At 70.6% G+C, this 23,389-nt stretch overlaps 4 protein-coding genes across 12 annotated transcripts; all 4 read right to left on the bottom strand.

Moving 5' to 3' along the window:
• Positions 1 to 65: 65 nt before the first annotated feature.
• Positions 66 to 5,259, bottom strand: PIGS (phosphatidylinositol glycan anchor biosynthesis class S). 2 transcript variants are annotated; one of them, XM_090026516.1, is made up of 12 exons: positions 5,148 to 5,259; positions 4,675 to 4,814; positions 4,445 to 4,556; positions 4,117 to 4,206; positions 3,655 to 3,746; positions 2,948 to 3,158; positions 2,402 to 2,544; positions 2,207 to 2,321; positions 1,740 to 1,885; positions 1,191 to 1,291; positions 653 to 863; positions 66 to 390 (listed from the first exon to the last, which is right to left on the bottom strand). In XM_090026516.1, exons 1-12 carry the CDS (start codon positions 5,164 to 5,166, stop codon positions 115 to 117), a joined length of 1,656 nt encoding a protein of 551 aa, XP_089882642.1. In that variant the 5' UTR covers positions 5,167 to 5,259; the 3' UTR covers positions 66 to 114. The 2 variants fall into 2 exon arrangements, with proteins under 2 accessions (XP_089882642.1, XP_089882643.1); XM_090026517.1 differs by having other exon boundaries at positions 5,022 to 5,161.
• Positions 5,260 to 6,315: 1,056 nt separating this feature from the next.
• On the bottom strand, positions 6,316 to 9,699 carry ALDOC (aldolase, fructose-bisphosphate C). The gene is made up of 9 exons (XM_090026531.1): positions 9,543 to 9,699; positions 8,970 to 9,107; positions 8,683 to 8,894; positions 8,428 to 8,482; positions 8,175 to 8,335; positions 7,832 to 7,915; positions 7,489 to 7,663; positions 7,152 to 7,351; positions 6,316 to 6,917 (listed from the first exon to the last, which is right to left on the bottom strand). Exons 2-9 carry the CDS (start codon positions 9,079 to 9,081, stop codon positions 6,822 to 6,824), a joined length of 1,095 nt encoding a protein of 364 aa, XP_089882657.1. The 5' UTR covers positions 9,082 to 9,107; positions 9,543 to 9,699; the 3' UTR covers positions 6,316 to 6,821.
• Positions 9,700 to 9,969: 270 nt separating this feature from the next.
• On the bottom strand, positions 9,970 to 18,901 carry SPAG5 (sperm associated antigen 5). 2 transcript variants are annotated; one of them, XM_090026514.1, is made up of 23 exons: positions 18,677 to 18,901; positions 18,276 to 18,592; positions 17,999 to 18,191; positions 17,491 to 17,610; positions 17,113 to 17,205; positions 16,151 to 16,285; positions 15,609 to 15,728; positions 15,368 to 15,460; positions 15,033 to 15,167; positions 14,668 to 14,782; positions 14,329 to 14,422; positions 14,143 to 14,224; positions 13,590 to 13,723; positions 13,115 to 13,280; positions 12,915 to 13,023; positions 12,569 to 12,643; positions 12,261 to 12,408; positions 11,846 to 11,945; positions 11,300 to 11,380; positions 11,008 to 11,151; positions 10,714 to 10,788; positions 10,553 to 10,633; positions 9,970 to 10,237 (listed from the first exon to the last, which is right to left on the bottom strand). In XM_090026514.1, the coding sequence occupies exons 1-23, from the start codon at positions 18,884 to 18,886 to the stop codon at positions 10,121 to 10,123; spliced, it is 2,937 nt and encodes a 978-aa protein (XP_089882640.1). In that variant the 5' UTR covers positions 18,887 to 18,901; the 3' UTR covers positions 9,970 to 10,120. The 2 variants fall into 2 exon arrangements, with proteins under 2 accessions (XP_089882640.1, XP_089882641.1); XM_090026515.1 differs by having other exon boundaries at positions 12,261 to 12,390.
• Positions 18,902 to 18,911: 10 nt separating this feature from the next.
• Positions 18,912 to 23,279, bottom strand: RSKR (ribosomal protein S6 kinase related). 7 transcript variants are annotated; one of them, XM_090026523.1, is made up of 12 exons: positions 22,363 to 23,279; positions 21,927 to 22,193; positions 21,359 to 21,442; positions 21,216 to 21,284; positions 20,962 to 21,031; positions 20,511 to 20,618; positions 20,254 to 20,294; positions 20,011 to 20,038; positions 19,783 to 19,872; positions 19,629 to 19,717; positions 19,424 to 19,534; positions 18,918 to 19,358 (listed from the first exon to the last, which is right to left on the bottom strand). In XM_090026523.1, exons 1-12 carry the CDS (start codon positions 22,555 to 22,557, stop codon positions 19,134 to 19,136), a joined length of 1,377 nt encoding a protein of 458 aa, XP_089882649.1. In that variant the 5' UTR covers positions 22,558 to 23,279; the 3' UTR covers positions 18,918 to 19,133. The 7 variants fall into 7 exon arrangements, with proteins under 7 accessions (XP_089882651.1, XP_089882646.1, XP_089882649.1 ...); XM_090026525.1 differs by lacking the exon at positions 19,424 to 19,534 and having other exon boundaries at positions 18,912 to 19,358; XM_090026520.1 differs by having other exon boundaries at positions 18,914 to 19,358; positions 19,424 to 19,717.
• Positions 23,280 to 23,389: the final 110 nt, after the last annotated feature.

The raw sequence follows: 23,389 nt of genomic DNA, 5'->3' as shown, positions 1-23,389 counted from the left end.
CCGGGAGGAGCCGCCGCCGCCGCCGCCGCCGCCGCCCCGCCCCGCAGCAAGGACACGCGCGGCCGTCCGCCTTCAACGTGTATTGGGGCGCGGGAGCCGGCCCGCGCCGCGGCCTCAGTCCGCCTTGGCGGGCTCCTTCCCGCGCCGCCCGGCCTCCCGCAGCATCTTGGCCAGGGACAGCAGGAGCGGCACGGCCATGGGCAGGAAGAGCGGGATGTAGATGGCGAACTTCTGGTCGTCGGGGAAGTAGAGCAGGTGCAGCAGCGAGGGGTCGAAGAAGGCCCGCTCCGAGGAGGTGACCGCCTCCTTGCTGGCCTGGAAGGCAGCGCCCAGGCGCCCCGCGGCCAGCTCCCCCAGCGCCTGCTGCACGGAGGCCACGGCCCGGTACACCTGCGGGAGCGCCCCCTCAGTGCCCCGCTCGGTCCCCCCGCCCCACGAGCCCAGGCACCGCCGCGCCTCTGCCAGCAACAGGCTTGCTTTCACCACGGGGGCGCCAGCAGGGGCCGGGGGCGGAGCAGGGACGAGGGTGCTGCAGGGGCTGCTGGCACCGGCTCCAGCCCTAGCCCTCTGGTGCGGAGCAGCTACTCCCAGCACCATCGCCCCCAGGCACGCGGGCGGCAGCGCCAGGGCCCTGCTCCGTCATGACACCCACCTCCGAGGCAACGTCGTCCTTAATGACAATGTTCCCGATCTTGTCCAGCAGCTCGGCCAGGGAGGTCAGGGTGGTGGACACGGTGGCCACATTCTCCACCGTGCGGGCCCACAGCAGGCAGTCCAGCTCCCAGGCTGCCAGCCCTGCGTTCCCGGGGTTTTCCACCAGGAACTCCCTTGGGAGCGGCACCCGCGAAATCCCAAATAGCAGCCTGGAGGCAGAGGGGGCAGATCAGGGGAGGGCGCAGCCCTCGGCCGCGGTCACGTACCCGGCCCAAGACAGGGCACAAGTTGATACCAGCTTTTCTCTGCCTCTCCTGCACCCGGCCGTGCTGGTAGAAAGGGCAGGACTGAGCCCAGGTGACCCACCACGTTGCAGGGAATGGCTCATCTGTGACCAGCTGGGGCCACAAAGGGCATGGAGCCTCCTCCCCGCAGCACCAATGGGCCACATCAGCCTTGCACTGCCCAGCACGGGCTCCCAGAAGCCCTAATCTGTGTGCTCAGCCCCGGGACAACGGTCTGGGAAATGTCCTCACCGCAGCTGGGCCAGGAAGACCTCCATCACTTGCACCATGTCCACGTCCACCCGCAGTGGGAGTGGGGCCTCGTCTGCAGCCAGGTGCTTGACATTGTACACCTGCCAAGACAGCACACCGGGCAGCTCAGCACGGGCACCCTCCCAACCTAGGCCCAGCAAAGCCCTCTGCCACCAGCAGCACGGTCTTGCCCGGGAAACAGCCGGGGACTCTTTAGCCCCATCTCGCCTGAGACCGTGTGCCCGAGGAAGAGGCCAGGATCCATCAGCGAGCAGAACAAACCCACAGGTGGAGGAAGCTGCACCTATGTATTGCTATCCCCAGGCAGAAGCTGCTGGGATGTTCCCAGTTCTCCTGCACCGTGGCGTGGAAGGCCCCACATGCAAGCCACAAGCAGGCTCACTGCCCCAAAGCCCCGACAACACATGCAGCAGGCCAGGGAAATGCTGCCCCTGGACAGGCCCCACTGTTCAGCCACGAGCCACAGCCCTCGTGCTGTTACAGGACAGGCTCCACTCCAACGGCAGAGGGCAAAGGTCTGCTCCTTACCATGATCCCGCCCCAGCGGGGGCTGTGGAAGGCGTTGGTCCTCACCAAGGCCCCATCCCTGTCCTGGATGTAGAGCGGGGAATGGGCTCGCTCTGGCACATACAGCAGGAAATTCAGCACCGGGAAGAGCGAGGCGGCACTGGAGCCTGGAGAGGGACAGCAAGAGCCTCAGTGCTACCGGGGACAGGTGCCACCAGGGACCTGGCCAGCCGCTCACAGGGGCTCTGCCTCTGCTGAGGCAACCAGAGGCCAGGCCAGGCCTGACCCGCTCACACGCACCTCTCATCCGTGCCGGCACCCTGAGCACAGATCCGCGCAGGCCCCGAGCTAAGTGGACTGTCCTGGGCTCATCCTCACATCCCCAGGGACCTGCCCACCAAGGGACCAGCAGCCACAGCACCACGGCCTGCATCTGGTAGAACTGGGCTGGGTGCAGAAGCAAAGCAGGGAGGCCACGTGGCACTTACCCAGCCTGGCCTCCACGGGGTTGATGACATGGGGGAGACTGTGCGCGCTCAGAAGGAAGCTGGAGGAGTCCTTGTCAAAGCGGGGCGTGACCCCCAGCATCGCGTAGTACAGGATCTGCAGGACAGGAGCACAGAGGAGTGACTCCAGACACTCCCCACCTGCCCAGGCGCCCACCCCTCTCACCCAGCCCTCACCTGTGAGTCCACAGTGAAGTTGGCCACAAAGCTCAGCTTGTCCAGGAAGGGCTGGACATAGCCACGGACGGCAGCCTTGATGTCCCAGCGCACGTCGTGGGACTTGGGGTCGGGGTTCAGCAGGCTGAAGGTGATTTCATACCCTGGGCGGGGCAGAGCACGGAGGCTGCTACTGTGGCCCTTGTGATGGGGACGGACAGGGCACGTCCCAGGCACTCAGGGCACAGCAATGCCATTCAGTTCATGTCACACAGTGACCACTGGCACCAGGGCCCCTGTGCCCCCTACCCAGCCTCAGCACACCCCAAAGTGCCACCCTGTGCAAACCCTGAGCTGCAGCTCACCCAGTACCAAGAGGGGCAACATTTGGGCCTCAACAACTGCCCTGTGCCACAGGCAAAGGCGACAGTACCGTCAGTACCACAGCCCCCGTGGGGGAAGGAACAGCCAGGCAAGCTTGGCACAGGATTCCCACGGGTGAGCAGCGCCCTGACTGCATGGGAAGGCATCGTCCCACCCGGCCAGGCACGCAGGCACAGCCCCTACCCAGGCTGGACTTGAAGGGGCGGCGGGTGTCTAAGCCGAGCTTGTCCAGGGGCACACGGTCCGACAGGGCAGCAGCGATGGAGTCAGGGGTGAAGGACATGGTCTGTGCGATGTGCCGCACCTGAGCATTCACCGCAGTCAGGACATCCCCCGCGGCCGGTGGGCCCCTCACCACGGCACTGCGGTGCTTCCCGATGTACACGCTGACCCCCTGCAGACAGGACCAGGCAGGGCAGCGAGAGCCAGACGTGGCAGAACATGCCCACTCCACCCATTCCAGGCCGGCCCTTGGGGACCCCAGGATGACGGGGCTGGGAGAGCTGCAGGGACCCCTGCCCCAGCCCCTCAGGCTTGTCCCTGAGACAGGGATGAGGACAGAACCTGTCCCAACAGTGAGCAGCCAGGAGGGAAGGGGCAGAGAAACCCGTGAGGCAGGAGAACTGGGTCCCTGCCCTGCAGCATTCAGGGAGGTCTTGCAGCTGCATCTCACCCAGGATCAGCTGCTTCCCAGGCCACAACCGCCCTTGGGCAGAGCCAGGAGCAAGGGGATCTCTCTGGGCAAGCTCCCACCTACTGCAGTCACGCCAAGGGCAGCTGCAAGCTGCTCCAGGGAGGGCAGCCCGTGATGGGACTTCAGGTATAGCCGGCTGGTCCCAGTCAAGACAAGCAGCTAGACAGGGCGCTCCCAGCAGCAGGGGAGGCTGTACCTGTGGCAGGAGAGACGAGGCCTCTGGGACGATGTAGACGGTCAGCGAGCCCAGCAAGCCATCCTGCAGCGGCAGCAATGCCGCGTCGGCCTCTGGAGAGGATGGGGGAATTGGTCACCCTAGCGCCAGTGAACCCAAGGCAGGGCACCCCCACCAGCAGCTCTCACAGGCAGAGACCTCCGCACTGCCCCCACCCCAGGGTCCCCAGCTTCTCCCCCTCCCTGGGGCCACCCAGCTCTGCACAGCCCCTGAGCACGGCACGCCACCAGCACAGCAACCTGCAGCAGTCTGGAGGTGGAGGGAAGGGCAGCATGCACCCCCCACAGGGCCCTAGGGTAAAGAGCTACATCCCTCTGCATACAGCAACTCCCCAGGCTGCCCCACTCACCCCCAGGGCACAGCCAGCTACCAGGACCATGGCAGACCCTGGTCTCCATGCCCTGGGCTGCCCTGTCCCCGCACCTTGCACTGTGCCCAGGGCCAAAGCTGCCTCCTCCTGGGCCGTGGCGCTCCGGTAAGCGGTCTCATAGCGGGCGGTGACACTAGTCCTCACTACGGGGAAGGGAGAGGGCGAGTGAGGCCACTGGACCCAGCCACGGGCTCACCGGCCTCACCCCCATGTGCACGGCTCCGCATGGCCTGGCTGCGAGGATCCTCCAGGCTAGGGGTGCCCATGAGAGCGGCGGTGGGTCAGCAGTCCCTGCCCCTCTCCACCCAGTGCCTGCTCCAGCCTTGGCACCGAGGCAAGAAACACCAGAAAACACCCGGTCACTGGAAACCCAGGGCTTACGGTTCAGGGGGGTCTCCTCCTCCCGCATCTCAGCGAAGGGCAGCCGCCTCTGCTGGGCCGCGGGCAGGGAGCCCTTGGCGAAGACCACGGCGACGGGCACGGTCAGCTGGAACTGCGCAGACAGCCGTTACCCGGGTCCGCCCGCTCCCCCACCCCAAGGGGAAGGAGCCGCCGCCCGCGCCCGCCACGGCCGGGAGCCCCAGGCCCCTCGTCCGGCCCCAGGCCCTCACCGCCAGCGCGTCCAGCCGGGCAATCTGCGCATCGGGCAGCGAGGCGCGGTAGGTCTCCGTCGTCTTCCACCACAGCGGCAGCCCCAGCAGCACCGCGATGGCCGCGAAGCAGAGCGCCGCCCGCTTCCCGCGGGCCTTCTCTGGGGGCGCAGGGGCGGGGTGAGGGGCGCCGCCGCCAGCCCGCCCCGACGCGGGGGCTCCCCCAGCCGGGCCCCGGGGTCTCCCCCAGATTTGGAGGGGCTGATAGCCTGGACACAGCGGGTCTTCCCCAGATCTAGGGCGGTGGGGAGCCCGGATGCCGGGGGTCAACCCCAGATTTAGGGACGGGGGGTTGATAGCCTACACACATGGGTTCTCCCCCAGATTTGGGGGGGGCTAGATGCCTGGGTTCTCCCACAGATTTTGGGGGCGAGCCCGGGCCCCGGGGGCTCCGGGAGGAACACCGGCCGCCCCGCCCCCTCCCGGCTCCGCACCTGCCTCGTCCGCCGCCATCTCTCTTCCGGGCTGCGGGGCGCGCGGGCGGGGTCTGCGCAGACGCCAGCCACTCCGGTCCCGACCTTGCCGCGGGCAGCCAATTGACGCAGACAGGGAAGCGGGGGCTTCAGGGGCCGGGCAGAGCGACAGCGCTCTGCGCCAATCAGCGCCGGGGAGGCGGGGCAGGGCCGGTACGGCGGCCTGGAAGGGACACGAGGTGCCTAAAACCGCTTCGCCCGCGGGCCCCTGGGATTTCAGGTGCGCCTGCGCACAGCCGGAGGCACGTGGCGGGGCCTGGGCGGCACGTGGCTCGGAGGGGGGGCACCCTTGCAGACCATAAGGAGCTGCGAGCCCCACCTCCTCCGGCCAGCAGTATTTCCCCCAGACAGCAATGATCCCCTTTGCAATAGGGCAGCAGTTCCTTTTCTATGGCCCTGCCCCAGGGTGGCAATGCCTTCTGCCCTGGGATGAAGGTGCCCCCGTACAGGGCCAGCGATGCCCCCTCCCCGCGCACCACTGGGGCAGGACCAGCCCTTGAGGGGTCCCAGTGCCCCCACGCAGGCAGGGTGCAGGCAGTGGAGCCTGTCCCACCCCGCACCGCACCAGGGCCCGGGTGGGCGCAACGGGCTGCGCCTGTCGGGACCTCCCAGCCCCCGTGGGAGCCTTCGGCCAGGGGGCAGGGCTCGGCCCGGTGACGGCAGTGCCCGAAACGGTGACGCAGGAGTCGCCTGAGCTGTCCTGACGCGCGTGTCCTTGATGCAACATGAAGGGCGTCTGGAGGCAGCTCCAGAGCCGTGATTCAGCGGCTTGGCCCAGGCGCTCCCTCCCTGCCTCCCTCCCTCCCTGCCGGGGGAGGCTGCGAGCCGGCGGCTCAGCTCAGTGCGGATGGGGGAGCAGGCGGTTGGGGGCCATGCCACAGGCCGGCCTGGCACCTGCAGCCAGGACCACCCCCCGCAGCCCAGGCGCCCCGACGGGACGGGGATGGGCAGGGTGGGGGCCGGGCACAGCCCTCGAGTGATGGCTTCACGCAGGGCTGAACCTGAAGCAGAAACCAGCTCCGGCCAGAAAGGCTCCAAGCCGGGCTCGGAGAGCAGCCCTGCCCCGGTGCCTTCATGCTGGTCTCCTCCCCCACCGAGTACCCCCCTGGCCCCGCACGGACACAGCAGACAGCGTCACCCTCTACAGTTTATTCGTTAGACTATTTGGTACATTGGGTGCACACGGAGAACACAACACACGCGGCAGTAAGTGGCTCCCGCGGGCCGGCTCACCCGCCACGGGGCAGGCAGCACGGGCCAGCGCCGGCGTCACAAGGTGCACTCTTGCTCATGGGGGCAGCACTGCCCTCGCCCCAGACCGGGGAGGTCACCCCTGCCCTGCCGGGCTCGGTCCCCTCCCGCCACCTCGCGGGGGAAGTGGAGAGGAAGCCCCGGGCGATGCCCCAGCCCCCCGCCCACACTAGGGCATCGGGCACAGGCAAAGCACAAGAGGGGGTCTGCGCTTCCAAGCAAGGTGAGCTCCTCTTTCCCCTCCCCACGCCGCCTCCCTCGGGCACGGGCAGTTGGGCACGGAGCGGCTACGTGGCTCCTTGGGCGGCTACGGACGAAAGCTGGGTGGGGTGGTGGCAGACACGGAAGGGAGCGGCGGGGAGCGGCGGGCTGGCGCCGGCCAGCTCAGTAGGCATGGTTAGCCACGTACAGGGACTGCCCCGCGGCGCCCGAGTCCTCTCCGCTGCCCTCGTACTTGCCTAGAGCTGCCAGGCCGTTCACCTAGGATGCCGGAGAGACCCATCAGCCCACACCGGGCACAGGCCCGAGCCCCCAACAAGGAGCGCAGACCACCAAGCCCTGCCCGCGACGGGCACTGCTCACATCAGCACGCGGCCCCAGCCCAACTCCCACAGCGCCAGCCACAGGGGCTCATGGAAGCGCCAGGCCGGCCGTGGCCCAGGCACGGAGCAGGGGGTTTCCCACCCCGATCCCAATCCCGACCCCACTCCTCACCTCGGCACGTTTAATGAACTCCTCGGTGGCCGCGTTCTCGTTGTCCCGCTGCCCGCGCCAGGCACCGAGGGCTGAGGCCTGCAGCGCACGGCCGTAGGAGAAGGTCAGGGCCCACGGCCGGGCCAAGGGACAGTTGTTGATGGCATTGAGGTTGATGGACGCCTCCTCCTCGCTTTGGCCCCCAGACAGGAAGGTGACCCCTGGAAGCCAGGGCGGGTGGTGAGCCGGGCAGCTGCCCGCAACAGTGCCCGCAGGACCAGGAGAGGGTCGCCTTCCCCTTCCGCCTACCCCAAGCCCAGCCCCACGCGGGCACCAACAGCAGGAGCAGCCGGCGTACCTGGCACGGCGGGCGGCACGGTGCGGCGCAGCGCAGTGACAGTGGCCATGGCAATCTCCTCAGGGCTGTACTTGGTGGGGCAGGAGTGGCCCGGGGTCACCATGTTGGGCTTCAGCAGCGTGCCCTCCAGGTACACGTGATGGTCGCTCAGCGCTTTGTACACAGCAGCCAGCACCTGGAACCGCAGCCACCAGTGCTCAGCCCCCGTGCCCGCAGCATCTCCCTCCTGCGCCTGGCAAGGAGGGCACAGCGCCCAGCCCCTCCAGCCATGGGAGGCCACGTGCCACCAGGCACTGGGCTCCAGGCAGCTCTGCTGCAAGCAGCCCTCCCCGACCCTGCTCACCTTCTCAGTCACATACTGGCAGCGCTTCAGGTCATGGTCCCCGTCGGGCAGGATCTCTGGCTCCACGATGGGCACGATGCCGTTCTGCAGGGGACAGGGGGAGTAGCCGTGTGAGATGGGGCAGTCCCAGCCTGCCAGGCCCTTGCCCTGTCCAGCCAGCCTTGCTCCTGCCCCTAAACCTGCTGGCTGGGTGCCAGGTGCCTCCACCCAGCGCCCACAGGCTGCTCCACGCTGCGCGGAGCTGCAGGGCCATACCGTGCCGAGCACGGAGCATGGAGCCAGCCTGGGGGGGGGCAGGGCCTGTGGCGCCCAGCCGCCCGCCTCCCCGGGCTCCGGGCCTCGCCTGCTGGCAGATGCTGGCGTAGCGTGCCAGGACGTTGGCGTTCTCCAGGATGGCGAGGGCGGAGGGCGTGTGCTCGCTGATCTTCAGCACGCAGCGCCACTTGGCAAAGTCCGCGCCGTCCTTCTTGTACTGGGCGCAGCGCTCCGACAGCCCGTCCAGACCTGCCGCACACCAGTGCCCTCAGCCAGCGCCCGCGGGCCCCCCCCGGCCCTGCCGCACCCAGTGCCTCCGTGCCTGCACCCCAGGCCCGTACCCTGAGTCGTGGTCTCCCCGTCGGTCCCGGCCAGCGGCACAACGCCCTTGTCCACCTGCGAGGCGACGGGGAAGGGCACGGGTGAAGCGCCCCAGCACCCCCCAGCCCCGAAACCCCCCAGCCCGGCTGTTTCCCAGCAACGGGAACAGGTGCCGCTTCCTGTCGGGTAGCAACCAGGCGGCAGCCATGGCGACGGGCGTCTTTGCCCGGGCATGGAGTGCCCCCCCCCCCCGCACACAAGGGGCAGGCCTGCACCTTGATGCCCACGACGATGCCCTTGTCCTTGATCATCTGCACGAAGGGGGTGCCGTCGTCGCCCTTCTGGTACAGGGTCTCGTGGAAGAAGATGACGCCCCCGATGCACTTCTTCACCCGGCTGTCGGCGCTGAACAGGACCTGGCGGTACTGCCGGCGGCTCTCCTCCGTGTTCTCCACGCCGATCTGGTTGAGGCGCTTGGCCATGCTCCCTGCGGGCAGCGCCGTGAGCCCCGCGCCCGCCAGCCCGCCCCCGCGCCCGGCCCCCGGCCCCCGGCCCCGCTCACCTACGGACTCATCGGCCGCCAGGATGCCCTTGCCGGGGGCCACGATGCGCTGCGCGATGTCGCCGAGCTCCTTCTTCTGCTCGGCCGAGAGCGCGGGGTGCTGGTGCGTCATGGCGCGGCGCGCGGGGGCCGGGCCGGCTGGGGGCGGGGGGGGCAGGTGGTAGCCCCGCAGCCCGGGCGCGGCGCGCCCCTCCCGGCCGAGGGGGCTGCCGCCCAGCGCAGCGCATCCCCCCGCGCCCCCGCGCCGCCCGGCCCCGTCCCTCCGGCCCCGGCCGGCCCCATCCCTCCGGCCCCGTCCCTCCATCGCCGCCCGGCCCCGTCCCTTCGCCCCGGCCGGCCCCATCCCTCCATCGCCGCCCGGCCCGGCCCCATCCCTCCGGCCCCGGCCGGCCCCATCCCTCCGGCCCCATCCCTCCATCGCCGCCCGGCCCGGCCCCATCCCTCCGGCCCCGGCCGGCCCCATCCCTCCGGCCCCGTCCCTCCATCGCCGCCCGGCCCCGTCCCTTCGCCCCGGCCGGCTCCATCCCTCCGGCCCCGTCCCTCCATCGCCGCCCGGCCCGGCCCGGCCCTCACCGGCGGAGCGGCGCGGAGCGGAGCGACTGCGGCGGGCGCGGGGCGCGGACTGCGGCGGGGCCGGGGCGGGCGCTGTAAAAGGCGGCGAGTGCCGCAGAGCTACGTGACCGGGGCGGGGCGAGCTCCCGGTGCCCCGGCCCCGCCCCGCCCCGCCCCGCCCGCCTCTGCCCCCGCCACACGGCGCTCCCCGCGCGCGCAGGGGGAGCCCCCGCGGGAGGGGGCGGGGCGCGGGAGCCCCCCGCCCCTCCCCCCGCCGCGGCCGCCATCCGCGCGGCCAGGCCCCCGTGCCGCGGATCTAGGGCGGCGGGAGGAGCGCGGGCCCGGGCCGGGGGGCGAGGCCGGCCCCGCCGGCGCAGGGGGCACGCGGGCCACAGGCAGGGCAGACCCCCTCCCGCGCTCGGCTCACACACGACCCCCAGGAAGCACGTCCGGGCATGACACTTTATTGAAGAAACAGATTTATGATACAAGACTGTACAGCTCCACCGCCCCCGCACACCCCCCGGGCAGGACCAGCAACGAGCTGGGCTGGGCACGGCCCAGGGCAGGGGGCCGCGGAGAGCACCGGGCACCGCGAGCTACAGGACGGCTGCTGGGCACTCGCTGCCGGCCGCCGGCTTCAGGCCCAGGTACCGGAGCACGTCCTGCAGCTCCTGGGAGCTCGTGGCCACCACGGCAGGAATGGAGGACAGTGCCTGGGGGGCAAGAGACAGGTTAGGAGGGGAGGAAGCTGCCCTTGCAGCCCCCAGGCCATGGGGCAGCTCCAGCCCCCAGCAAGAGGCCCAGGCAGGCCCCACATCACTCCCTATTCCCAGGGACGGCAGCGGGACAGGTCAGTGGTGCCAACTCCCTCCTGGGGCTGGGGTTGCTGCAGGCCCGGGGCTCCTGCAGCTGGCATAAGCCATGGGCACGGCCCCGCCAAGGCAGCAGGAGCCAGGAGGGTTGACCTGCAGCATCTTGGGCTGGCAGGGGAAGGGCAGCTCGCACCGGGGCCCAAGGAAGGGCCTCACCTCCTTGACCTTCTCCTCCATCTCCTCCTGGCTCTTCAGCACCTTCTGCACCTGATGGAGCCGCCCCTCAAGGATCCGCCTCTGCAAGGGAGAGCGGCAGCTGCAGGCCTGCGCCAGGGGGCAAGGCAGGGGGCTCTGGGGTGCCGCCCCGGGGTCCTTACCTGCTCTAGGTACTTGCTGGAGAGCAATGAGATCTCGTTCCCCTTCTCCAGGAGCAGCTCCCGCAGCTTGTTCACCTGCAGAGCAAGTCGGGCACCAGCTGGGAGCGAGGGGCAGCCCCGCATGGGGCTCCGAGAGCGGCCTCCGCACTACCCTCTGCTCAGCCCTCTCCCTCCCCTGGGAAGGGCCCTGCTGCCTCCCGGGAGTCAGGCCGTGGCTCCCAGCCCAGCCAGACCTCGCTGGTGGGGAGCAGCACGTGGGCCACCCCCGAGGCCCTGCCCCCACGCCAGCCTCACCTCCTGCCGCAACCAGACCTTCTCCTGGATGTTGCTGGTGTCCGCAGGGGGCTGCTGGCCCCTCACCTCCTCCCACAGCACCTTGGCCTCTGTCTCGGCCCGCTGCAGTGCCCGCTGCAGCTGAGACACCTCCGTCTTCAGGCCCTGGCCACAGGAGATGGGGGTGAGACAGGGAGGAAATGGCACAAGGGGGCCCGGCCTTGGCCCCCACTAGGTGTGGCATCCAGGGGGCTGCGCGTGACCCCCCCAGCCCAGCCCCAGGCAGCCCTCCCCTCTGTCCCAGCCTGCGTACCGTGACCTCGCCACTCCTGTCAATGAGCTGCAACATCTTCTCCTCCTGCTGCTGCACCACATCCTGCAGCTCCTTCTCGCTCTGCCGAGAGGGGCCACATTCAGGGCTGGCCTCTTGGGGCCCCAGTGCTGCTGCAGCTCCCCCCAGACAGGGCACGTGATGGGGGGAGCAAGCGCCTGCCTGGCCCTGGCCTGGGGCCAGGAACAGCTCTGCCGGGGAGCAGCGATGGCCAGGACCCCAGGGCAGGACTGGCACGTCTGCCACGGAGCCCCAGGCAGCCGGGCGTGGGCAGCTGGCCAGAGGCCGGCCCAGGCCCGGCTCCGTGACTCAGCACCGCAGCGTCAGCCCAGGACAGCGGGCAAGGGAGCCCCAGGGGACCCCCCGCTGCAGGAGAGGCGGCTGGAACCGGAGCAGCGAGTAGCTGCGGGGCACGGAAAAAGCCAGTTACCCAGATCCTCACGTGCGGTGCAACATGAGCCGCCCGGGCCTGTGTCCCACATCGGCTCTCCCCCAGGGCTGGTGCTGACCCACTTTGCGCCCGCTCACCTGTAACTTGACTCTCAGCACCTTGTTCAGCTTGGCGATGCTGCCGTCGCGGGCGTCCAGCTCGGCCCCCAGGGTCTCCAGCTGCTGCTTCAGGTCCACGCTGCGGTGGGGGGCGGGGGAGGCCTGGCTGAGCTCAGGCTGGGGACACTGCTCGCAGGCTGCAGTGCTCCTGGCCTGCTGCCCCCAGCCCTGTAGGAGGTGGGGGGGGACCTCCAGCTGACTCCCACGGACCTAGGGCCACCCCCTGCACTGCCAGGAACGAGCTCAGCACAGCATGAGCCCTGCTGGGGGAGGTGGGGGGCTGGCGCAGCCTGCGGTGATGGGACCTGCGCCCAGGGGGGACAGAGTGGAGCCAGGCTGGGGGCACGGGCCGCCAGGTGACAGGTGCACACAGCGGTGCCGGAGCCAGACTCACATCTCTGCCTGCAGTGCCTGAGCTCTCTCCTGCTCGGCCTCCTGTGCCAGGCTGCTCGCGGCAACAAGGTCCGCGATGGTGTGCCTCAGCTCCTGCACGCGCTCCAGCAGGCTCGCCTCGGCCTCGGCCTCTGGGGACAGAGCCGCACCTCCATTGCCACCTGGCACCAGCCCCGGGCTAGGGCCCGCAGAGCACGGGCAGTGCTGAGACCTTTGCCCGTCCTGCCTGCGAGGCCCGGGCCCCTGGGGCAGGTGGACAGGGCTAGGGCGCTGCCTTGAGAGGACTGCCCGGGGGCCACGTGCTCGTACCTGCTGGCTTCTGAGGAGCTGCCGGCTCGACCTTGGCGAATGCGCTCCCGACTCCAGTGCCATCGCCATCGGGGTCTGCGGAGAGCACGGAAGGGCCGGGTCTGCAGCACCTACCCACCCCAGTGGGCACCAGGCACTGCTCCCCCGCTCCTGGCAGCACAGCAGGGACGAGGCCATGTGCTGGGCAGCAGGAACCAATCCTGAGCGCAAAGCGCAACCTGCACACCCTCGCCAGCGCTGCCACTGGAGGCCCTGGGCTGGCCCAGCCAGGCTGGGGTTGCAAAGAGCCAGGATGCTGCCTCACCCCCCGCCCCGTGCAAGCAGGACAGACGTGGCTCCCTCCTACCTTTCCCTGCCATAGCTTTCAGGACACTGCCCACGAAGGAGGTATGTAGGCGGTGCGGGGTCTGGCGGGCAGGGGTGCAGGCTCTGCTCCAAGACGAGGCTCCGTCAGCCTGGGGCGACAAGGGGACAGGTCACGGCCCATGGCGTGGAGCCCATAGGGGCCAGGCGCTGCTCCCACCCTGCCCTGTGCCACCAACCCACCTCTTCCTGCTGGGCAGCGCGCAGCGCCCGGGCAAGGCCCAGCAACTGGTCAGTGCCCCGGGCGATCTCCGACGAGGACTTCAGGACCTCCTCCCTCTTGAGCTGCAGGTCCTGGAGCTGCGCCTGGCAGGCCTTCAGCTCCTGGCGCAGGGCACTCTCCTCCATCCTGGGGAGAGGGAGGGACAGGGTCAGTGGTGCCGGGGGACAGGGGGACACGGGGCTGGTGGGGCGCACTGAAGGGGGAACATGGGCAGGATCTCTGAAGCCAGAACAGCTGCACAACAAGGACCACATGTGCTGGGCAGGGCTGCCCACAGGACCACCACACACCAGGGCCCCATCCCTGCGCCAGGGCCAGGCTGGGGCTCTGCCTGCCCAGAACTGGTGACAACACGCCGCTCTGCACAGCCCACTGCGGGTTCCCCTGCCCTCCCCACAGCCGAGGCCCAGGGGCACGAGGCAGAGACAGCCGTACTTGAGGCCATGGTAGGCGTCCTGCAGCTCCTCGTGCTGCATGCTGCGCTCCCGCAGGGTGGCCAGCGTGGACTTCAGTTTGTGCTCCGTCTCCAGGAGCTGGGCACGGGACACGCGGTTCTCCTGGTCGATGAACTGTGGGCACAGAAGGGGCGTGGACAGTGCACACGGTTTAAAACGGGTGGGCAAAATGCAGCCCACGGGCCAGATGAGACCCTCCAAGTCATTCTATCCGGCCCACAGGGTCCCTAAAAAAATTTAGAAAATTAACGTTTATCTGCCCCTGGCTGCCTGTTGTGCAGCCCTCGATGGCTTGCCAAAACTCAGTAAGAGGCCCTCCGCCCGAAATAATTGCCCGCTCCTGGTTTAAAACATCCCTGTGGGCCTGGGAGGTGGCAACCTGGCTCATGGCTTCCAAGGGGCCACATCTCCAGGCCCCATTACCCAGGAGACCCAACAGCTCCTGCCTGCAGGCCACATGCTCAGCCTGGGCAGCCATGCTCCCCCCAGCATGCGTCATGGGCACAGTCAGTGGCACATGGTGCCAGCCCCACCTCGTGGCACTCGGTCATCTCCCACAGCTCCTGGCGCAGCCCGTCACGCTCCTGCTGCAGGGCCTCTTGCTCCTGCCTCAGCCTGCAGCAGGGAAGGAAGTGGTGATGATGTGCAGCAAGACCCAGGGATGCTCTGGCAGCCATGCCGAGCTCCCGCTCCCTCCCCGCAGCCCACCCGGCACGCACCACGCCGTCTCCTGGGCGTAACCGGCATTTTCCTCCTGCAGCTGGTCCCGCTCGACCTCGACCACAGCCAGCTCCCGCACCGTGGCACTCAGCTCTAGGACACAGTGCAGGGGTCAGGTGGCACGCGCTGGGCCCCAGGCACCCTGCTCCAGGCAGCCAGCACCTTCACCCTCCCCCCGGCTGCTGGCCCACAGGAGGGCAGAGCCCACCGACCCCGAGGCCAGGCGACCACTGCAAAAGGCCTTTAGCCTCCCCTGGCCAGGGCACAGAGGAGCACCGGGCTCCACACACTTGTGTGGGCAGCCCTGGCAAGCCCCACACTGCCTGTGGGCAACGCACCTGTGCCCAGACGCGAGCTGGCTGTTGTGAGCTGCTCCACCTGAGCGACCGAGTCCTGCAGCGCGGCCAGCGCCACCTCCCGCTGCGCCGTCACCTCCTCCAGCCTGCTGGACACCTGTGCACAGAGCGCGGCCGGATGCTCACCTGTGGGGGGGACCGCAGCCGGCCCCTTGCCCAGCTGCTCCCCCCAGGCTTGGAGCAGCACATCCACGGCAGCCCTGGCAGGGGCGACAGCCCCGCTGCCGCACCGTGGCCTGGCACTGCGCCGGCCTGGCCTGTCGGGCAGGAGGCGAAGCCCCCGTCCGGCCGCAGCTGGGCCGAGGCCACAACTGCGAGGAGCGCTTCCACGGGCCTGACCCACTCACCGCCGTCGTGGCCTGCAGGGCCTCTTCCTCACGGCGCCGCGCCTCGTCCCGCTCCTCCAGGCAGCGCTGCAGCTTGCTCGCCACCCCCTCCAGCGAGCTCCGGCCCCGGGACAGCAGGGCCCTCAGCTGCTCTTGCTAGGAGGGAGGGGGGAAGCGCGCAAGATGAGCTCTCAGACCACGCGCATCCCCAGGCTGGCTACCCCTAGCTCCCGCCCCTACCCTTACAGCCGCCAGCCAGGCTGCCCACGGCTGCAGCCCGGAACCGGGGCACAGATGCAGGGAGACCACGAGGCTCCAACCCCTCGGCCCCCCCCCCGTGCCCCAGCTGGCCTCACCCCCTGGCCCAGGGCTCGCCGGTCATCCCGCAGCATGAAGAGGGAGGCGGTGGCGAATTCCAGGAACGACTCCGACTCCAGGGCCCAGGATGCCTGCAGGAAGGGAAGAGGTGTGGGGTGCTGGGGAGCACAGAGGGACCTGCCAGCTGCCAGGAGAGGCCAGGCCCAGCAGCACGAGGCTCTGCATCTCCAGCAAGGCCTGTGGTCCCAGCCCACACACAGGGAGCCCGCCCCAGCTCACCTGGTGCCGCCGCGCCCCCTCCAGCAGGGCACAGAGCTCTCTCTGGGCCGCCAGCCCCAGCTCGCTGCAGCAGATGCGGGCGCTGGAGTGGCAGCGGAGCTCCTCCAGGACTGCATCTCCCTGGGGTGGGGCGGGGAGGCACAGAAGGATGGGGCTTCAGTGCCAGCTGCACATGGCAGCCCTGGCACTGCCCTTGCCAGGCCCCAGGGCACATGGAGCTGCTGCCCGGTGAGAGGTTGCGGCATGGCCGAGAAGACAGCCAAGGCGCTGGGGGGCTTGCACCCCGGTCCCTCCCCATCACATGCTCAGGGCTGGTCCCCACCCGGAGGATATGGAGTCACCCAGCTTCTTCCCAACTGCCAGGGACCTTGCGGGCAAGGGGATGAGGTGGGGCTGCCTCCAGGGACATCAAGCACCCCCAGGGGCTGGGACCACCCACTGCCCGGCTGTGCTCCCTGGCAGGGCTGGGGCGCGAGGGGCTACTCCTGTCCTGCTCGGCCCCCAGCACGGACGCAGGCCTTGCCCCTGCCCGACACGCTCACCGCCTCCTTGGCCTGCAGGGCCTCTCCTTGGCAGCGCCGTGCCTCGTCCCGCTCCTCCAGGCACTGCTGCAGCTTGCTCGCCACCCGCTCCAGCGAGCTCCGGCACCGGGACAGCAGGGCCCTCAGCTGCTCTCGCTGTGAGAAGGGCCGCAGGGCACTAAGGGGAGCTCCCGGCACAGCACACCCTTGGCCGCAGTCACGCCAGCCCCCGCAACTCACGCCCGCTGCCACAGGCTGCCACCAGGCCCGGCTGGCGCCCCAGGCCGAGTGCACCCTCACACCCTGCCATTCAGGACCTGGGGCAACGCTAGCAAGGCAAAACTCCTCTGAAGCAGCAGTACCTGTGGCATGGCAAGGCCTTCCCAGCAGCCCTGGGCCCTGAGGCCAGGCGCTGGAGAGGCTACACGCGGTCCCCCAGGCCCAGCAGCCCTGTGTGGACAGGGGCCGTCCGGGCAGCTGCTGGGCTCTGGGGGAACGGCAGCATGCCCCCGCCCCGGCCGCGACAAGGGGCGCGAGCGCTTGGCCAACAACGGGCTGGCGAAGGCCGTGCCTAGGACTGGAAGAGCCAGTTTTTCCATCTCCTCCGAGGAAGACATCAGAGACGGTGGAAAATTACCAGGCAGAAGGCAGAACTGGAGGGAGCAGGGGAGTGCGAGCGGAGCTGGGGACGACAGCTGACGGAGAGCTCTGGGCCAAGGGGTGGGAGCAGGGCTGGGACTCTGGTGCGACTCGCACCCCACGCCCCTGGGGGGGACCCCTGACCCCAGAGAGCGCAGCTCAGTCCAGAGCCCCAGGGATCCAGCCTCTGGCGGGCCACGAGCAAGATGCCGGTCTGGGGCCCGGGCTCGGCTGCTGCAGGTTTCAAGGCTCTGGGGCCCCTGCTCGTTGCAACTCCGGGGAGCGGCCACCGAGCCAGGAGGCTGCAAAACGCCTTTGTGCAACCGCGCCCGGCCCGGCCTCACCTCCTGGCCCAGGGCTTGCCTGTCGGTCTGCAGATGCTGCAGGGAGGTGGCTGTGAAGTCCAGGAAAGCCCGAGACTCCAGGGCCCAGGATCGCTGGGGAAGGAAGCCGAGGCGTTAGGCACAGGTTTAGGGAGCAGGTCACCAGGGCTGCTACTAGGACGCGGGCACCGGCCAGAGGTTCCTGACGTGCACAGGGTCCGGCCCGCCCAGAGCTACAGCACCCTTCCCTGGAGCAAGGCAGCCCCACACCGGTGCTGGAGGAGCCTGGATAGGAGGCCCCGGGCATTCAGCAGCGCCAGGTGCAGGCGGCGCAGGCAACAGGCCCTGACGCGCTGCCCCCTGCCCGCAGCAATTGCCCCCCTCCACCCTGACACGTACCATCTCCCCTGCGGCCTGCTGGACCGCCTGCTGCAGGCCCTGCTCGCTCTCCCGGTGCCGCTGCAGGGCCTGGACTCGCTCTCGTGACTCCAGATACAGGTCGTGATACAGCCGCTCCTCCTGGAAGACATGCCACCCCCTCAGGGCTGCTGCCTGGCAGGGAAGGGGCGGGGGGCACCTCCCTACCCAGCTGGGCACGGCCCCACCTGCTCGCAGTGCTTCCCCCTTGCAGCGCACGTGCGTCCAGGCAAGGGTAACCAGGGCAGCAGTGACCCCGCGCGCCCAGCCAGGCGCGTGATGCGATTAGCAGCCCCGGGGCCCCGGCAGCTCTGCCAGGCCGCGTTACTTCCACCCGGCTTGCTGCGGAGACAGCGTGCCGCTGGGGCTGCAGCCCAAAGGCAGCCTCCTGTCGCAGCCGCCCTGGCCACGGAGAGCCGGGCTCTGGGGTGGGAGCGCGAGGGCCAGGAGACCCGGGGCGAGCACCGGAGGCCGGGCCAGAGCCTCTTACCGCGCCAGGGCAGGCGAGCTCGGTCTGCGTGGGCACGTCGCGCTGCTCGGCCGGCCCCACGCCAGGCGCCGGCCCCGGCCTCTGCTGCCAGCCCTGCAGCTGGTGCGAGAGGGCCTCCACGATGATGAGGGTGCTCTCCAGCCGCCCCTCCAGCTCCGAGCGGGACACGGAGCTCAGCTGCTCCCGGAAACAGCTGCGGGGAAGGAAGAGGTGCCCGAGCTGAGGGAGCCCCGGGGCGCCGGGCGGCTCGGTCCCCGGCCCGGGGGCTAGCGCTTACTGCCAGAGCAGAGAGTCGGTCTCGGCCGCGCTGTCCTTGGCGCGGCGGGGCCCGGGCCCGGGCCCGGAGGTGTTGGTGCCGCGCTCCCGCAGGGCCCGCGGGGAGGTGCCGGTGCCCGCCGAGGCGGCCGAGACCGGGGTGACGCTGGTGCCGGCGTCGCGCTGCGGGGCGGGCAGCGGCAGGCTCTGCCTCCACGCCTCCGGCCAGGCCGCGGGCGTGCTGCTCCGCCACCAGGCGCCGGGCCCGGGGGGGGGCCCGCCAGGGGCGCGCGCCCGCGGCTTCCGGGCCACCGGCGTGCGCGGGGAGCCGCCGTCGTCCTGCCGGGGCAGAGCCGGGTCAGCCGCGCGAGGCCCACGGCCAGGACCCCCCCCCCCACCCGGGCGGGGCGCCCACCCACCCACCCGCAGGCGCAGGCGGCGGAGCAGCGGGGTGAGCGCGGAGGAGCCGCAGGGCAGGGCGCGCAGGGGCGCGCGGGCCGCCGGGCTGCAGGGGCCCGGGCCCCGGTCCCGGTTCTCGTCCGTAGCCGGCATGACCCCGCGCGCCGCGCCGCGCCGCGCCCCGCGTTTGAACGTAGCGCGCGGCTCCCATTGGCCGCGGCCGCGGCACGTCATGGCGGGGGCGGGGCCCGCCTTGCTCCGCCCCCTGGGGGTGGGGCCGGCCTCAGCTTACCCTTCTGCAGCCGGGACCCAAGGGGGGAACAGCCCCGCTCACCCCGACCCCGCCGCAGCCACGCACACCAGCCACAGAGAAGAAAGTTTATTGCTCGGCCGGCCGGGGCCGGGGCCGGGGCCCGCGGAGGGCGGTCCGGCCCAGCGGCAGGGCCGGAGGGGCGGGGCGCGGGAGCCTCGGAGGACGCCCTCAGCCTGGCCGGGGCCGGCCGCGGGGCGCCAGGAGGTCACAGTCGAAGTCCGCGAAGGCGACGGCGGCGTCCAGCGCCGTCTCCGGGGCCCGCGGCGCGGCCACGGCCCCGGCCACGGGGTGCTTCTGCAGCAGCTGGGGGTCGAAGGTCACGCCCCGAAAGAAGGGGTGGGCCTCGAAGCGGTGCAGGTGGCGCGGGCGCTGCAGCGGCGTGCGGCACAGGAGCTGGGGAGAAGCCGGGCGTGAGGGGCCGCGGGCGGCGCGGGGCGGGCAGGGGCCGCGGGCCTCACCTCGCGCAGCAGGAGGGACAGCGCCCCGCTCAGGCCCGGCGGCACCGCGTAGCTGCACCGGGTCACGCTCGCCAGCATGGCCACGTGGTCGCGCTCGGGCGCCGCGGGGAACTGGGGGCACGGAGAGGGGGGTCAGCGCCTGGCCCGCTCCCCGCGGAGCCCCGCGGGCTCGGCCGCAGCCGGCCCGGAGCATCCTGGCCTTCACCTGTCCCGTGGCCAAGGCGAAGAGCACGACGCCCAGGGACCACCAGTCAGCAGCGTGGGTGTAGGGACCTCCGCTCAGCACTTCGGGGGCTGTCGGGGAGACGAGGCCGTGTCAGGGGGAGCCCGGGCCCCTGGCCCCCCGCCCCACGGCTCACCCATGTAGTGCAGCGTGCCGCAGATGGTGTAGGCCCGCTCCCCCCGCGGCAGGTGCCGGGACAGGCCGAAGTCCGTCAGCTTCAGGTGCCCTGCAGGGAGGCGCGGGGGCATCACCAGCCTGCCCCCATCCTGGGGTGGTCTCCCCTCCCCGCCCGCTGCCCCAACCCACATACACGCTCCCTGGGAGGAGGGGACCAGCCCCGGCCCGGCGCGCCGCTGGGCCTCACCTCGCGCGTCCAGGAGGATGTTTTCCATCTGCAAGGAGGAGACGGCGGGTTATGTCGCTGCCAAGCCCAGGACACAGAAGGAGCAGCCGGCACCAGTGCAAGTGGTGGCAGGGTCCGAGGCCCCTCGTGCCCCTGCCAGCAGGGTGGAGGGAGCCAGTGGGGCCAAGGCACCCGAGCCTGGCAGCTAGCACCCGCATCGCAGGGCACCGGCCCGTGGCAGGGCCGGACAGGGCCACAACGTACCTTCACGTCACGGTGCACGATGCCCAGGTCGTGAAGGTACCCTGGGGGGAGGCGCAGCGTCAGCAGCCCGGTCCCCTCCCCCCGGCTTCCCCAGCCCAGCCCAGAGCAGCCCCCACCGGCGACCTGGAGGGCACAGCGGAGCTCCTGGGGTCCGGCCGGCCCCTCCAAGGGGGCAGCAGGAAGCACAGCCCAGCAACCCCCATCGGTGCTGGGGCTCCCGGGAGCAGCGCCAGGGCAGCCCGGCGCCGGCCGCTCACCCAGCACCAGGATCAGCTCGGCCGCAAACAGGCGCACGGTGGCTTCCTCCAGGTGCCCCGAGGCGGCCCAGAGCGCGTGCAGGTCCCCGGTGCTGCAGTACGTGCACACTGCGCAGGGCAAGGCAAACGCGCTGCAGCCCAGCCGCCCTGCCCCGCACCCTGCCTCGGCGCTGGAGACTTTGCCCCACCGTGGAGCCAGCTGCCCCAAGGGACCCCCCCCGCCCCCCCGGAGGCGGAACAGACCTGGTCCCACACGGCTCCCTGTCACCCCCACACTGCGCACCGCTCTCCCCCGCCCCCTGCCCCTCTGCTCTGCGGGGCAGCAAGCAGCACAGCTAATCCAGGGATTGCAGCTGCCGGCTTAGCGCGGGGCAAGCACGTGGCAGACGTGCACAGAGGGAGCTCGTGCAGGGGACCAGCTCCCGCCGGCCAGCCACAGATGGTCACTCACTGATGAAGAGGTGCCGCTGTCCCTGCCAGCTGTCCCCGAGGCAGTGAACAAAGGGATGCTGCACCCGCCGCTGGCAAGCGAGGGACAGGACCCGTGAGCACCCGAGCCAGGGTGGGCAGGAATAGGCAGGGCCCGCAGGGGGGCTCAGCCCCTGCCCCCCCCCGATGTGGGGGCACCAGTGCCTGCAGCTGTCCCTGCCTGGGAGCCAGGGAGAGGAGCCGGCTGCCCCCACATCCCCCAGCCCTGGCAGGTACCTGGATGCTGACTTCCTCCTTGCACTGCTTCAGGGTGTCCCGCCGCAGCACCTCCACCTTGGGCACCACCTGCGAGAGGCACGGCGGGTAAGCAGGAACGGCACGGCACGGCCCCGGCCCAGCGGTGCGCGACGGGCACTCACCTTCACCGCAACCACCGCCTCCCGCCTGCAGTCCAGCACCTTCAGCACCGTGCCGAAGGAGCCCTTGGCCACAAAGCCCAGGACCTGCCGGAGGAGAGGGTGGAGGTTGGCGCCAGAACAGCTCGGAAGCCATTGAGCCGGGTTCAAAAAAGGGGCTGGATGTGTGCTTGGAGGGAAAGGGCTTTGGCAAGCACTGGGCGCGGGGCACAGCCTCTGTGTCGGAGCTCCCTGGACCGCAAATGCTGCAGGCCGCAAGGGAGAGGAAGAGGGGAAAGCCCCCGGTCCGCATCCCACCGCTGGCGCGCCACGCCGGAGACAGGCAAGCACCTGACCCCTTACGTTTTTATGGCACTCCCAAGCCCAGGCCCCGGCCCCGGCCCGGACGGAGAGCCTGGGGCCAGAACCGCCGCTACCGGAGCCGGGGAAGGGGCCGAGGAGGCTCGGGCTCCTGCTCCCCAGGGGCTGGCGGAGGAGAGGGCCAGGACAGCCAGGGCTGAGGCTCCCGTGAGCCTGGCTGGACTCTGCCCCGGGGGCCACGCCACCGCCCCCAGCCCAGCGGGCCCCGCACCTTGAGCTGCTGCTGGCGGATGGGGGGCCGCACGGGGAACTCGGGGAGGAAGAGGGCCACGCACTGCGGCAGCGGCCACTCCGACACCACCTTCTGCACCAGCCGGGGCAGCTGCTCGGCCGTGGGGACCGGCCCCCGCGGCGACTCAGCCCCCGCGTGCCGCCTGGCCTCCAGGACCCGCTCCAGCCCTGACACGGCGCTCCCCACACGGCACAGGGCGCGCTTCCAGCTGCGGGGCCAGGCGGGCTCGGCCGCCACCCCGCCGCCCTGCAGAGCGGCGGAGCAGGGGTCACCTGCTGCGACCTGCTCTGGGGTGGGCCAGCCCGGTACGGCACTCCCCATTCCCCCCGAGATCCCAGCCCCCCCACAGCCACTTGACCACTCCTGTCCCCAGCCCCCACGCTGCACCCCCGCAAGCCCCTGCCCCCGGACAGACCGTGAACGATGCTGGCGCGGCGCGGGGGGCGGCCGCCTGGGGCTGGCTGCTGGCGGCTCCCATGCCCCTCCGCCCTAGCCTGCTGCCCACCCCGTACAACGCATGGCTGGAGGATCCTCGCTGGGCAGCCCCTCTAATCCCTGGACCGTTACATAAATGCCCTAATCCCCGCGGCCGAGGACGGCTCGTTACCATGCAGGCCCGCCCCGCCCCTTTGCATAATGAGCACCGCCCATGGCCAGGCCCCAGCCCCACGCACAGCTGCCCCCTGCCCCCCCCAACTGTGCTGGGCACAGAGGGGATCCGCCAGCCTCCCCCCCAGCTGTGCCCGGGTGCCTCACAGCTGGATGGTCCCTACCACCACCCCCACCCGGGTTGATGCAGTGGCAGCATCTCTGCTCCTCACCAGGATAAACTGGACAGGCTCAGCCCAGGAGGGGGGCCTACACTCACTGCGCCCCCACCCAGACTTGCCGCCGCCTGGCAGCTCCCCGGGCCCCCGCAGCAGCATGCACCAGGGATGCTGAGCGGCCGCAGCGGGAGGAATCCCAGAGCGGTGAAGCTGGGGGCTGGGGAGTCCCAACTGCAGGGGTGTGCAGCTCCCCGCCAGAGCCGGCCTGATTCCTAGTTTCATAGATCGGGTCAGAAGGGACTGAGCGATCATCGAGTCCGACCCCTGCCGCGGCAGGAGACTACTGGGGTCAAACGACCCCCGCAAGGTGTTCATCCAGCCTCCTCTTAGAAACCCCCAGGGTAGGAGCCCAGGAGGTGCCAGCTCCCCCAGGGGCCAGGCAGAAGAGGAAGCCCAGGCAAGCAGGGCCTGGAGGGGGTAAGCCTGGCACCAAACCCCAGCAGGCTAGGGCAGGGCCCAGCTCCAGGCTCGCTGCAGCACACAGCAAGCAGGAAAACCACCCCAGGAGCTCAGCCACACGCTCGAGGCTGGGGAAGCGGGCACAGAGGCAGCGGGATCACAGGCATGACTCCCTGCAGCCAGAGAGAAGAGCCCATCATGCCAGGATGCAGACAG

This window comes from Crocodylus siamensis, chromosome 13 (assembly GCF_052110815.1).
Source record: "Crocodylus siamensis isolate JL-2025a chromosome 13, ASM5211081v1, whole genome shotgun sequence".
NCBI classification, from domain to species: Eukaryota; Metazoa; Chordata; order Crocodylia; family Crocodylidae; genus Crocodylus; species Crocodylus siamensis.
Note: the sequence above shows the minus strand (reverse complement) of the source record. Positions and strands in the feature narration are given on the sequence as shown.

Excerpts from the sequence above, each read along its gene's own strand:
- SPAG5 (XM_090026514.1), bottom strand. The coding sequence starts at position 18,886 with ATGACGTGCCGCGGCCGCGGCCAATGGGAGCCGCGCGCTACGTTCAAA. Across the intron at positions 14,783-15,032 it reads CCCTGCAGGCCACGACGGCG|GTGTCCAGCAGGCTGGAGGA; the intron begins GTGAGTGGGTCA and ends CTCTGTGCACAG. Across the intron at positions 14,225-14,328 it reads TACGCCCAGGAGACGGCGTG|GCTGAGGCAGGAGCAAGAGG; the intron begins GTGCGTGCCGGG and ends TCCCTGCTGCAG.
- ALDOC (XM_090026531.1), bottom strand. The coding sequence starts at position 9,081 with ATGACGCACCAGCACCCCGCGCTCTCGGCCGAGCAGAAGAAGGAGCTC. Across the intron at positions 8,483-8,682 it reads GCATCGTCGTGGGCATCAAG|GTGGACAAGGGCGTTGTGCC; the intron begins GTGCAGGCCTGC and ends GTCGCCTCGCAG. Across the intron at positions 7,664-7,831 it reads GCCAGTATGTGACTGAGAAG|GTGCTGGCTGCTGTGTACAA; the intron begins GTGAGCAGGGTC and ends CTGCGGTTCCAG.
- PIGS (XM_090026516.1), bottom strand. Across the intron at positions 4,557-4,674 it reads CCCGGCTGGACGCGCTGGCG|TTCCAGCTGACCGTGCCCGT; the intron begins GTGAGGGCCTGG and ends CTGTCTGCGCAG. Across the intron at positions 2,322-2,401 it reads ACTTCACTGTGGACTCACAG|ATCCTGTACTACGCGATGCT; the intron begins GTGAGGGCTGGG and ends CCTGTCCTGCAG.
- RSKR (XM_090026519.1), bottom strand. The coding sequence starts at position 22,557 with ATGGTAACGAGCCGTCCTCGGCCGCGGGGATTAGGGCATTTATGTAAC. Across the intron at positions 21,285-21,358 it reads AGGCGGTGGTTGCGGTGAAG|GTGGTGCCCAAGGTGGAGGT; the intron begins GTGAGTGCCCGT and ends TGCCTCTCGCAG. Across the intron at positions 20,039-20,253 it reads TCGTGCACCGTGACGTGAAG|ATGGAAAACATCCTCCTGGA; the intron begins GTACGTTGTGGC and ends TCCTCCTTGCAG.